The sequence below is a fragment of the Hippoglossus stenolepis genome, chromosome 8 (genome assembly GCF_022539355.2).
Source record: "Hippoglossus stenolepis isolate QCI-W04-F060 chromosome 8, HSTE1.2, whole genome shotgun sequence".
Taxonomy (NCBI): domain Eukaryota; kingdom Metazoa; phylum Chordata; class Actinopteri; order Pleuronectiformes; family Pleuronectidae; genus Hippoglossus; species Hippoglossus stenolepis.
This window is the reverse complement of record NC_061490.1, coordinates 10,718,936-10,732,219: the sequence shown is the minus strand read 5'-3', so window position 1 is coordinate 10,732,219 and position 13,284 is coordinate 10,718,936. Positions and strand designations below refer to the sequence as shown.

At 42.6% G+C, this 13,284-nt stretch overlaps 1 protein-coding gene across 1 annotated transcript; it reads right to left on the bottom strand.

Annotated features, from left to right (window-relative positions):
- Nucleotides 1-1,154: 1,154 nt before the first annotated feature.
- irx4a (iroquois homeobox 4a) lies at nucleotides 1,155-7,954 on the bottom strand. The gene is made up of 5 exons (XM_035164063.2): nucleotides 7,554-7,954; nucleotides 6,386-6,637; nucleotides 5,440-5,546; nucleotides 3,458-3,768; nucleotides 1,155-2,125 (listed from the first exon to the last, which is right to left on the bottom strand). Exons 1-5 carry the CDS (start codon nucleotides 7,596-7,598, stop codon nucleotides 1,398-1,400), a joined length of 1,443 nt encoding a protein of 480 aa, XP_035019954.1. The 5' UTR covers nucleotides 7,599-7,954; the 3' UTR covers nucleotides 1,155-1,397.
- Between the last annotated feature and the right edge of the window lie 5,330 nt (nucleotides 7,955-13,284).

The following is a 13,284-nucleotide window of genomic DNA, read 5'->3' as shown; positions in this document are numbered from 1 at the left end:
TCCCCTTTGTCCACCATCGCACTTTCTTGCAAGAGATGGTGTGTGTATATGTGTGCGTGTGTGTGTGTGTGTGTGTGGTGTGTGGGGTCTCAATCGTTTGTGCTTTTCCCATTAAAATTCATCACCGAAGCCCCCCACCTCACCCCTCCTCACAGGACAGACCGAGTCCCCCGAGAGCTCCACTTTCGCCATTACTGTCAAGTACCCTTGACTCCTTTCGTTTTGCCCTTTTATCTACAACAACTAATTCGAGTTCCTTTGCCCTTTTCACTTTTAGACGTGGTGAGGGCCTCTCCCGTAAAGCCCTTTCACTTTTCAGAAGAGGAATCAGCATCTATCCTGTTTTTTTTTTCCCCTCCACGTCTCTAGGAAATTGAGGGGTTAGTGTCAAAACGAAAACTCCTCACTTCACATTATTTCGCAGGGGGGGGGGGGTCTCCGTTTTTTTGAACCCATTAATGGACGTATATGGCGAATAACTTACCCTTTTGACAGCTGCATCATGGACGGTGTTGAGATGTTTCGATAATATTATCAGAGAGCAGCGAGGGGAAATCAATAGGCTGACATGAAATATGACTGCGAACATCCCAATTACAGCCTGTTTAGAGGGAATTAATGAGGCAGATCTTAGATACTGATATTGCTCTGTCTTGAGGGTTGAGCTGCCTCATTTTCTCGCTGTCACTGAGCGAGAGTGAATGCTCTCTGGGAGAAAACAGAATTAGAAGAAGAGGCTTGGAGACGTTGAAGTGTACGCCTGTTTTAACGTGTTCAAAATGAAGTGGAATGACAAAACTAATTTTACTTAAGATTTCAAAAAATATCTGAATGTGTCCTAGTTGTAAAAGACGATAAAAAAAAAGCTGAAGAAAAAGTGTCGAGGCCTGTATTTCAGCACCATGGACAGCAACTCCCACCACGAGCCCAGCATCAGAAAGCGACTGCATTTTATTTTCAGTGAACAAAGTTGAATCTCTCTCGCCCACTCACTGGGAAGAGCTGTGCATTTGTGAGACTTTTTTTTTTTCTTTTTTCATTTAATAGTGATACTCAACTGCTGAGACCTAAATAATATTCAATTACATTTGCATGCGCATAGTAAATAAAAAATAAAAATCATGTAAACCTCAGGCCTATTCCCCCTTCCCCAATATGTAAACTGTTTTTTATACAATTCGATACGTTTTGTGCGTGCGTTGAATCAAAGAAGCCAAACTGACCCGGTAATTATCTCACTTGTGTGACGCCAATGTAACAGGATACATATAGCTACCATTGAAAAATGAGTAAAACATAATGAAGGGGGACATGGAGACGCAGGAGGCGTTTCCACTCGACTTTCAGTCAGTCACAAGTCTGTGTCTTTTTGCATTAAAGGGGTCGTTTTGGTTTCGTTAGGAGCAAAAAAGTTTGTTGATGGTTTTGGGGAAACTCATGGCACTGCTGTCTTTGGAGGAGTCCTGGTGCTGCTGCTGCTGCTGCTGCTGCTGCTGCTGCTGCAGCACCGCCGCGCTCCTCTCGGCCTCCAGCATGGCGCCTTTGGTGTTCGCGGTCCAAGAGACGGTGGTGTTGGTCAGGGCCTGGTTCAAAGTGCTGTGCCTGAACAAGGGGTCGTGGAAGACCCCGTCCACCCAGTTTCGCAGGGTCGTGACCGGCGAGTCCTGCCTGTTGTCCAGGCCGGCCACGGGCGAGGTAGCGGCGGGGGACGGGGTGAGGGAGGAGGGCGGCGGCTGGCACCTCAGCATGCAGGACGGGTACTCAGTCTGGTTCAGGGACGTGGCGGTCTGGGCCAGAGACCAGATCCGGGGTTTGCCGTCCAGTATCTGCTGCTGCTGGTTATAACACGCCTTGGCCTGCTGCCTGCTGTCCGCCTGGAAATCCTCCGGGCTCGCCTTGAGACAGCTTTTGCTCAAGTCCTGCTCCCCCCCGAGAGAAACGGGGATGGAGAGTTTCAGAGACGTGTCCTTGAGGAGGTGCTCGGGGGGGCAGTCGGTCGTCGTGGACATGTGCGTGTTCATGAGGTATCGGTGCTTCAGCTCGCACTCGGAGCTCTCAGACTCCAGCGTTTCGAAGTCGTCCAGGTCGCTCAGCTGCAGGTCCTTATCAGCCCGACTCCTGGTCTCTGGGAGAAAGAAGAGAGAGCAGACATGTGAGTGGAAGATGTGGGGACAAATGCACGATCAGATCTGACACCCTGGAATCAAACACTGAAATTCATATCATATTCATATTCAATCGTATAGTTGTAAAATTACAGCTGTTCGATTTTCTACAGCCTGATAGTTGCAATAAACACCCACAGATTCAATATAACCAAATCAGCTGTACGTTTTTATCAATCATCAATTATATAGGCTAACACAGATATCCAATTTGACAGTATTGATCAAATTAAATCTGCATCAGTTCAGGTAGTTGGTGAAAGTCCACCTCATCACCTCATCACTTCAGGGTTGTGCCTGTGTGAAACACACTGAGGCCTGTTCACTGCTCAAGGCTACATGTTTGTTGTGTTGAATAAAATCTATGTCAGGCCTGTGCAGACAATTTTAATAATCAATGTTGTTTCATTTAGGATGTGGAGAGAGACAAAATGTTATTATTATTTCAATCCATAAACGTTTTTTGGACAAAATTGATTTTATAAAATTTTTTTTAAAAATCTGCAGACAAAGAAATTGCAAGGCCTCAGTGTCATTTGTCTCTAATCATCATCATCATTAATAACAGAATCACAACCTAATATTCTGGTTATAATTTAAAAAAAAAAAAATTGTGGGAATAATAAAAGGCTCATATAGGGTGACACTGATATGAGAACTGTATAGAAAATATAAAAACTCAAATAAAGAGGTATTTTTTCAACAGTCCTTGTTCTAGTTTACAATTTGAGCGATGAATAAAAAAAATACATAAATAAATAATTGGCATCGTGGTTACTACATCAATCTATATAGAAAACCTTGTGTATGAAGAAATAAAAAATAATGTTGTCGATGTGGTTGCTGTGGAACATATGATTGTGATTATGTCCCTCTTAGTTATTTTGTATTATTTTAAATACCATTGTAATCATCATATCTCAGAGTGGATTTACAAGTAATGCAACACAAACAATAGATGTATTCCATAAACATAAAAATGTGCAACTTACTCATACAAATCATTATGAAAACATAGTAATGTGTATTTAAAAGATGTCATAAATATGATTTTTAAAACCATACATACATCTGTTTTGTATTCCAAACAACTCTGCATTGTCGTGCCATTATAAGCACCCTGCAGTGAAAAGCACTCTGGTGTATGTTCGTTGTTCTTTTAAAGCTGCAACCTGCCCTATCATCACTCTTCGTGCATCAACATAACTATAAGAGGCTTCTTATTACACCACAAACATATCGATTCATTTTTACTTTATTTCTGCAGAGCACCAAGGACTTTTGACACTGACCATCCTCATTGTTTTCACTTTTTATCTGCTCCTCCTGAGAGCCGTCCTCATCGTCGTCATATCTCTTCTCCTCCGAGCCCTTGTTCCTGGGCGGCCACGTCATCTTGTTCTCCTTCTTGAGCCTCCTCCGGGCGTTGGCGAACCAGGTGGACACCTGCGTCAGCGTCATCTTGGTGATGATGGCCAGCATGATCTTCTCGCCTTTAGTCGGGTACGGGTTCTTCCTGTGCTCCTGCAGCCAGGCCTTCAGCGTGCTGGTCGTCTCGCGCGTGGCGTTTTTCCTCCTCGTTCCCCCGTCCATGGAGCCATATCTGTTGACGAGATGAACATGGACAAACTGGGGATGAGAGGCTGAATATGACATGTGATGCTTGTGCCGTGGCTATTTGCTTGTGTAATCTTAGAGATTTTGTCTTATTTATCTCATGAAAACTATGGCAGAGATGTTTGTTGAGATCTTGGTAAATTGATGCATATCATGCTTTATAAGACAGAAAGTCCCATTCATACCTGCTGCTATAATGAAAATTAAACTTAAAATTAATGCATCACGCAGGCTAATTTATAAGAGATCAAAAAAGCTTTAAACTCAACCGTACAATGCATATTGTTTATTCCTTGGGAAACTGTAAATTAATAGTCAAACGTTGTTTCATGTATTTAGACATACGCCTTGGATCTGCTAGGACCATGTGCAGCATGTGCAAGAGCTGCAGGAAGATGGAAGGCAGGGGGTGACTGACTGTTGTTGCACATGCCTTCCTATGAAACCCCTCCAACAATCCAACACTGCTATTTCTAATCAATACGCACGTTTAAATTTGTCTAGTTTTACCAGTAAAAATGCCAGGTTTATTTTATTCTCCAGCCCTTCCGATGTACAGTATTATCTATTAAAACCATTCCTGGCACAGCACGACTCCTTTTCCCGACCCTCTCTCTCTCTCTCTCTCTCTCTCTCTCTCCTCTCGCACAAATATTTCCCATGGACTTACATTTAAAATGCACGGTGTTGATTTTCAGTCAGCAGTGAGCTGTAAAAGTCCTCTCCGGGGAGGCTTTTATGAGGCCTTTATTGCTCCGTATAGCTTAGTGCAGGTCAAGCACTGCTAAGGGAATCAAAAAAAAGGAGTGGAGCGCTGTACATTTCCTTATACCCCGCGCTGTGCCCTCACAGATAAAATAGACTGTAAAATTGCTTTATTGAGTGTAATGATGAGCCCTCAGGTAAGAGGCGGGCGCAGACCGAGTGGTAGTGCTGCAGGCCTGCTTGTTTATCCGAACGCTGCTGATTATGTTCTGCCTCAGACTCAGGCCCTTTTTCGCTGTCTGTGCACTTATTATGACGCCTGCTGAAACATTTGGCGCTTAGTGAATTTAGACCGGTTGGTAAAGGGCTCCTTGGTTTTTTTTTTGGGAGGGTGATGTAAACTCTCATGTAGCTTCACCACTAATCAATAAGACACTTGAGAGACTGGGGTTGTTTCCCCAATGCACTTCTGTTGATCACAATTCATTTAATCACTTACTGTTATAATCCCTGCCTTACATTTTTACGGCACCACATACTTTCATATAATTTTTGGGAAGACCTTTCAGTATGACAGCATAGTGCTCCTCAATATAGAGGCCTCAAGTTTTTGCTGTAAGAGGAATGGGTCCTCTGAAGCAATTCACACCACGAGGAGAGAATATGACATGGAGGTGATTGCCAAGTGTTGCTAGACGTAATGAGAATGGCGTTGACCTCTCATGGATGATTGATTTCCTGCAATGCTGTGGAAAAGTTGCCCTATACACTGGCGTACAATACTTTCAAAGTCACAATTTTCCTGAATTTTTTTCAAGATAAAGACTTTTCTAAGATCATGTTTCCATAAAGTCCACACACAGATCTTTCAAAGTTTCTGATTCTTGCATTGACAATCAGGCTTCAACAAAAAAAAACCAACAGACGTCACATTGCCATGGAAACAACGTACCTGTCATACTGATACTGTCCCAGGGTAGGATCATAAGGGTAGTAAGCTGCCGCCTGGGTTATCCCCGCATGCGCAGACGCGCTGGCATCTTTAGTGTCGAATGCACCCTGCAATCAGAAGACAAGTGTTTGAAAGAGTGACACATATATGGAGTCAGTTTCGGGTCATTTACTGACTCACCTGAAAATCATAATCAGTAAAGAAAATATATACTGGTGGCATTTTTTAAAAAAGTGATTTATGGTTGATGAGGGTAATAGTTGATGGTACATTATTGTCAGAGTATCAGATAAATAATCATGGTGGTGAATGAGACATGGAACTAAACCACAGGGATACATGGTGATGTACATGTTAAACCTTAGTGATAATTGTAAGGAGAGAAGTTTTAAAAGACTTTCAAAATGAACGATATGTTTTTTGAAATGTTATTAAAAGGAAAACAATAGGAACTGTAAGTTTATCAGCTTGAGTGGAGGATTCTGGACAAACACGTGTCAGATCTTATAAAGTATAAACTCTAGTAAATATTGCTGCTCAATCATCAGCAAAAGATTTTCTTTTTGCCCTCATCATCACATTCTCATGAACATTATCACCACTTTTAGAATTTCAACACAAAAACAACAGAAACTAACAGTTACATGTTTGTTATTCATATTTTTTTTTTTCTGACTGCTTCCATAAAAAGCATTTGTCTCAAGATAAATAGCCTATTCACCTGGAACAAGTGAGCCATATCTTGCTATGCTGAGGCGTATTTTTCATTTACTAAAGACAAGTTGGCTTGAAAGGTGATATGGGAATAAATCACTGTACAGCAACGGGCTGGTATTTTGCGATGCAGTGCATAATACAAAAAAAGAGAGGAGAGGTGTGAGCCTGAGTCTCAGCACCCTGCGGCTCCATTAATCAATGCCAAGGGGGATCAGATGAGGGGGCTTACCAGCGAGTAGAAAGCCGAGGCGTCCGTGCCATATGTAACGTAATTCCCATAGCTTTGACCGCCGGTGTAGGGGCTCCCGTACACGCCCAGCGCGGCGGCGGAGCTGAGCTCATGCCTCGCCGTGGCCAGCAGCCGGCTCTCGTACACGGGGCAGTAGACCGGTGTCTGGCCGGACGCCGCTACTCCGGAGTCGGCTATGGATCTGCCGGTGGACTCGCAGCAAGTGGTCAGAGAGTTGGTTGTCATCAGAAACTAAAAGTGGAGACCGAGAGAGAATTAGCGTAATAAATAAAAGGTGGCAACACATATCCGAGTTTGAGCTTGAACTGAGTCCAGGAGTTACTTCACAACTTTTTTTTATTTTTTTCCATTATCAAGGAAAAAATGTCTCAACGAAATACAATCAGACCTTTAACCTTCTTCAATACACTCAACTCGTCAAAACGCAAGATTACGCATGATTTAAATAAGCTTTAGAGAAAAAGCGATTCTGCTTGTTTGCAAATAAACACGTAAATATCCGCAGCTTTTTACACCGTCAATCCCGAGGAAGTAAAATACAGCATCAAATGACATGTAAACACTTATATTGAATGATGGATGATGCTTCTCATTCTGGAGACAATCTGCGCGTAAAAAGTGTCCAAAACGAGCCGTGTGTGAGCTGTGGTCGCTACAAACAGATACAACATGTTTTCCCAACATCGCCCTGTAGATACCCCAAATGATTTTTTCATGGCTCAAAGCCAAGAAACAAAACAGCAGCTGGGTTATGGCTAACAAAAAAAAACAACACACACACGCAGCGTGTTCAGAACAAGTTGGCATGTGCGTCCCAGCGCAAATAAACATATGGCTGACATTAGAGAGCGGCTATTATCTCGCAGAAATCAGTGAACGGGGAGGTCGGGGGGTCTCGCTGGTTTCTGGTTCCCCCTCTTCTTACCCCCTTTTTTTTATCTATCGCTGCAGGAGCGCAGGTATCGCTGGCTGTAACGCAATAGCTTTTTTCCGATACGCGAAAGCGCAGGGGAAGCATCCCGGATTCTTGGCCAATAAAGCGCGTAAAAGCACCCAGGCTCGAATCGATGAGATAATCAATCGCAGCAATATCAAAAGCAAAAAAACAAGCCCATTAAAGTGAACAAAGGCAGCGTGGTGTACTTACTTGTGGAGCAGACGAGTAGGGATATCCAAATTGTGGATATGACATGGTAGAGAGGTCCCCCAATATCCAGAAATAAAGCGAGACTGAAGGTCTCCACTCTCACGCAGGCTGCGGCTGTGTTTGACTGTACCAATTGATTGGTAAGCACAGGCTCCTAGGATGCTTATAGGGCGAAGCAGAGTAGCATGTTTAATTTGTGTAAAATGCCCCCCACTCAAACGCCTTTCAGCGGGGAGAGGAAAAAAATAAAAAATAAATAAATAAGTGGAAGAAAATCTCCTGCTTTCCTCCTTTTACTCTGTCTTCTGAAAGAAACAACGGTTGGATACAAATAAATGGATTAAGGCGACGCACAGCCCCTCTCTGCCCTGGAATAATCACTTTGCTGTCAGATACATATTTTTGCCTTATAAAAAAGTAGTATAAAAGACGTCAGCAGCAGAGGCAGGTTGTTTTAAACGGCGGTGGCTGTGACGTCAGAAGTTTCCCACTCTAAAAATGACCAGACTGTAACTTTAATATGCGTTTTTTTTTTGTTTTTTTTCTTTTTCAGCGTGACGACACACACAGAAGGAACTGTTCAACAAGCAGAGGATTTTAGCTCTTAATGAGAGAAGGAGTTATGTTAAGAAGAAAGAAAAAAAGGATTCATTTGCAGTCCCAATCAATCAGTTTAGGTCAATCAGTGTCTTGAATATGCAAACGTTTGTATCAGTTGAAATGCATTAGGGCTAATTAAGCACATTCCTATCGTTCCTCCGCACTAATGCTAATCACACGGGGAACTAATTGATTTTAAATTAATTAGTAAAGAATATTCCATTGCCAGTGCACAGACAAAGTGCTGACTGAACAGGGAATATACCACAATAAATGCAGTCAATAAACACATTAGTATTTAATATTTTTTATAAAGGTTTTTTGGAATATATAATATAATAACCCAGAGCAGATCGTCTTTGGGATGTTCCAACTCCACCTGGAGCAACGAGTCCCTGGAGTGTTGTAATTACACCCAATGGATCCTCAACAATCTGCTTAATAGGCTGTGGTTTGAATGAACTTTGCACCTCTTGACATGAACCCTAACACACGTCCCAGGGCAAATCCTCACATTTGAATTCTTCTTCCATAAAATGTACATAGCTTCGAATAAATCTGCATCATGTGTGAGATGGACATTCCCTTTGCCCAAATACACATTCAAGTTAGTAGATCTTAAAGTGATTTTAACTTTACAAAACTTTAATTTCAACAAACCATTACCACAGATTTCCATCCATCCATCCATTATTTCATCCATCCATCCATCCATCCCTCCCCCCTCTCTCTCCTCCACGAGTGTTTGTGGTCACTAGCATGGTCACTGCAGCCAAAAGCCTCTCAAAACACGAGCTCGCCCACAGCAGCTCGGGCGCGCGCTGCGTTGCGTTGCTTGGAGAATCCCGGGTTGAGACATGTGGATAGCCCCGGGGGTCACTCCTCAAATTAATGATGATGTACTCCTCCTCCTCCTCCTCCTCCTCCTCCTCCTCCTCCTCCCTCTCTCCTCTCCAGCTGGATCTGTGCCTGCCGGTGACAGGTCGATTGAGAGTGATTGATGACTATCTAGGGGACCGGGGCCAACATAATAATATGATACCGGCACCTCGCAATAATTGCCCCGCTTTCATTTACAGATGAAAGAAGTAATGAAGAGCTATAAAGATGGAGATGCCTGCATGCGCTTTGGTTAAGTAACTTTTTGTCTTTGGCTTTCTTTTGCCCCCCCCCTCTTTTTTTGGGTAATGTGGGAGGGTGGGCTCAATATAAAATGTCTGATCCCTCATTCATTTTGACAAATTGAATTATAGGGGGGTTTGTACCTCCGAGCAAATGGCCGCATTAACGTTGTGCAGGGGTGTGTGTGTGTGTGTGTGTGCGTGTGTAAGGGGAGGGGGCAAAGGGATCAGGCAGCGCCTTTGAGTTAATTTGCATTAACTCTTATGCCACCTTAGCATTAACAACCCGTCTGAAGCGCTCAACCATACACTCACTCACCTCTCTCTCTCTCTCTCTCTCTCATACACACTCATACACGCACACACGCGCGCCCGCGCACAGCTCCATTTTCTCTTATTAATTTAGACTTTTCCTTTTTTTAACATTGATTGGGGTTAATGTGACACACAGTGCGTAAAAGTCAGGGCGGGACCCAATTTATCTTCTGCATCACACCCAGTGCTCAGAGGGAAGAGTGTTGACACTCGGATTTTTTGGGGGCGGGAGGGCACTTGTCACACGTGCACGCACGCGCGCACGCACACACACACACACACACACATTCATCCCTACTTATGTATCTTGGCCTATATTCAGGCCTCCTCAGCCACCTTTGTTTCTCATGTGCATGGACCTGTGGACCTCATCTTCACATGTGTGGAATGAAGGCTGATATAGTGGGGGCGGGGGTGGAGGGGGGGGAAGAAAGAGCAATCTGATAGACACATTAACTAAACTATACTGCCCATACACCCCCTCCTCCTCCACCTTTTCATTATCCACTGCGTTACCCAGTGTTACCGGGCGCCTATGATGAAATATTTAGGCGCACTAGTATATGCTTTTAGACGGAAAATGAAGGCGACAGCGGGAGTTCATGCTTGTTTAGCGTTTAAAGATTAAAAGAGAGGCTTCTTTCTTTCCCTTTTTTTTCTTTCTTGGACAGATGTGGGGAAGCAGGGAGGCTGTGGGTGTTTAAAGTGGAGCAATATTCCAGTTCAGGTCACATATGGCATTCTTTTCTTGTTTTTCTTTTTAGGCCACATGAAATTAAAAGTGATTATTAGTTATTGCGAGCAGTGTTCAGTAGTGATGTAAAGGAGGAGTATCCATCACCTCAATGAACAACATAAATCAACTCCTCAGAGGAATACAATTAATGAGGTGATTATTGTCACTGTACCATTCATTGAAATCACCACGAAGTCTATAAATCTGGGACGCTCTTGAGATATTTATGTTCACTTAGATACGTGGCCCGGTTTTCCAAGTTTGTTGTTGCCACATGACATCAACCCCACACTGCTGTATTCTGAATAATAACTCATGTTGCACTTTGAGGCATAAGGCTGCTAATTTGCATTTCCTTTCCAACTAAACTCATATTAAAAAAGTTCCCCCCAGAAACATTGTAATCACGAAGGTGTCACTTTCCTGATAATCTGCGGTTGATTAATGAGCCCCAAAGAGGGGAGTGTGTGAGTGCCTCTGTGTGTGTGTGTGTGTGTGTGTGTGTGTGTGTGTGTGTGTGTGTGTGTGTGTGTGTGTGTGTGTGTGTGTGTGTGTGTGTGTGTGTGTGTGTGTGTGTGAGTGCAAAGAGAGAGAGAGAGAGAGAGAGAGAGAGAGGGAAGTGGAGGAGGCTTAATATGGGGACAGGAAGATGTTTCTTATCCCCCCCCCAAAAAAAACAGTCAATCGACTTTAAAGTGCGACAAGCAACAAAAACAAAGGTCAACTATATATTGACGACGAAGCTCAATCTTTGATGACAGCGATGGATGATGTCAAATGTTGATGGATTCATGAAGAACAACCTCGTTCATTAGCTGCTTTGAGAATCAACACAGCTTCAGAACCTATGGGACGGAGAATTGTTCGAGACTTTCTGAAGATCTGAGGTGATTCTGAGGTAAACCCCCTCCCAAGATTTGTTCTGGGGTGGGGGCTTTGGACAGTTCTGATGCACTGAGTGTGCACTGAGACAGGAAACTTCCCTGAATCAAGTGTGGTTCAGTGATCGTTCAGATGTTGATCCGTGTCATGTTTAAAACTCCCCAATGCAGGTTAGCATCAGGTGAAAGGAAGAACTCAGTTTATTGACTTCTTCAAAATTGATTTGTCTCTGTTTTCTATCTCCTTAGCTCTCACGCTGTTGCTTTTTCAGTCTGCTCTTACTTATTCCATAGTTTTAAAACTATAATATTGAGTCAAATTGTGAGATTATCTACCCTCTAATTGCACAAATGTCTTTCTGTCTGTTTTAATGTGTAACAAATATCTTGAGAACACTCTGCATGACGAAAGGGACGTGCAGTGTTGAATTGGTGCCATTTGGACCCGTGATATTTTCAGCAACTGGGTCAAACTGTGGGTCAAGATCACTGCCAGATCATTTTGATACTCTGATTATTCTTATTTCACCTTATCAAACTGATACAGACATTCACGGGAGTCACGGGTGCTGCCTTCCATCATGACAACAACATTCATTGAATCACTTCCTTGTTGGCAAAGTGTCTACAAATTAAAAGCACATTGCTAATTTTGTTGTTATAATGTTATATATTGAGCTGATTACAGAGCTATTATTTTGAAAAGTTGTGAACTTAGGTCGTTTGCTTAACAGGCCACTGAAATTGCCGACATGCAATGCATGAAAAAATAACACCAGTTAAAAAAATCATTCATACTTCTATACAAGCCACCACATGAACAATAATAATGTATATTCAGTTTTATTTTATGAAAAACACTGACTCTTTATCTGTCATTCCAGATAAACCAGGTAGGATGAACACAAACTTTTCTAACTTCACTCTGCACCATAGGATGTTTATAAAATCTCTGTACACAACATCCAGCACACAAACAATAAAAAGTGACAGAATATTGTAGAACTGTTTGAGGAGGACTCACTGATGAAGAGGAATAATTCTGAGGCACCTGTACGCACAAGTAGAGAACAGAACTTTACAAACAGGCAGGTTTAGAATGGACACAACAGTATTCTTAAATATTCTGCCCTGTTTTCCTTTCGATTCCAATTTATTTCCGTTTAAACCCTTTTGAAATATTAGTCCAACTCTATTTCGACCCCTGTGAGGATACTTCTCCAGCACACTGTTCTCATAGTCCACTGTCTCATGTTGTGGTTTTTTGAGTCAACAATGTAGAAACCACAGCTGACCTCAATAGGCGAAGACATCTGCACAGGCCGACTCGCTCTGCGACATGAAGCCCCGAGCAGCTCCCAGGCTTTTCAATAGCTGCCGTGTTTCTCTTTCTGCAGTCATAGAAATAATGTCCAAGCATTCTTTACACACGCACACACACGCGCGCGCACACACACGCACACACACACACAATGCTTATCCAGAAAAACATTAGCCTATCTAGTGTCTAGTCTAGTCTTGGAGTCCAAATGGAATATTGATCTCCAACGATCTTCTCAATGTATTTCTTATTTCTTCTCTTGAGCAACACAATGATTTTTTTTTTCTCATTTCTCCTCTTCTGGCCCTAAAGCCCTAATGGTTTTTGCATGAGTTGGGTTGTAGACTTGGCTCCTCCAGGCACTCTGTATAAAACGGTGACTTTTGTTGTTGTTGCTGAAGATGTTTCCTCGTAGTAATACATTCTTTTATTTGGTGGTTTGTGCAAACTAGTAATCATTGTGTAACTTTACAAGCTGAGGTGCCTTGTGAAATTACCTCTTTTAATGTGCAGTTCATTAGCCCGGTCGGTCCGTAGATCAGTGGTTACTCAGAAGTGCTTCTGTGTACAGAATGTAAAATAACAAGATCGGGGGAGTGAGACTACAGGTTGGAGAGTAAAGGGGTCACAACTTTGTGATCCAGAGGGACTAAGAAATAAATATAATTGTAAATGTATGTTGTTTTAATATAATTCCTTAGCACCTTTTAAATACAAAAGGGTAATAGTAATATTATCATAATATAATTTATATATT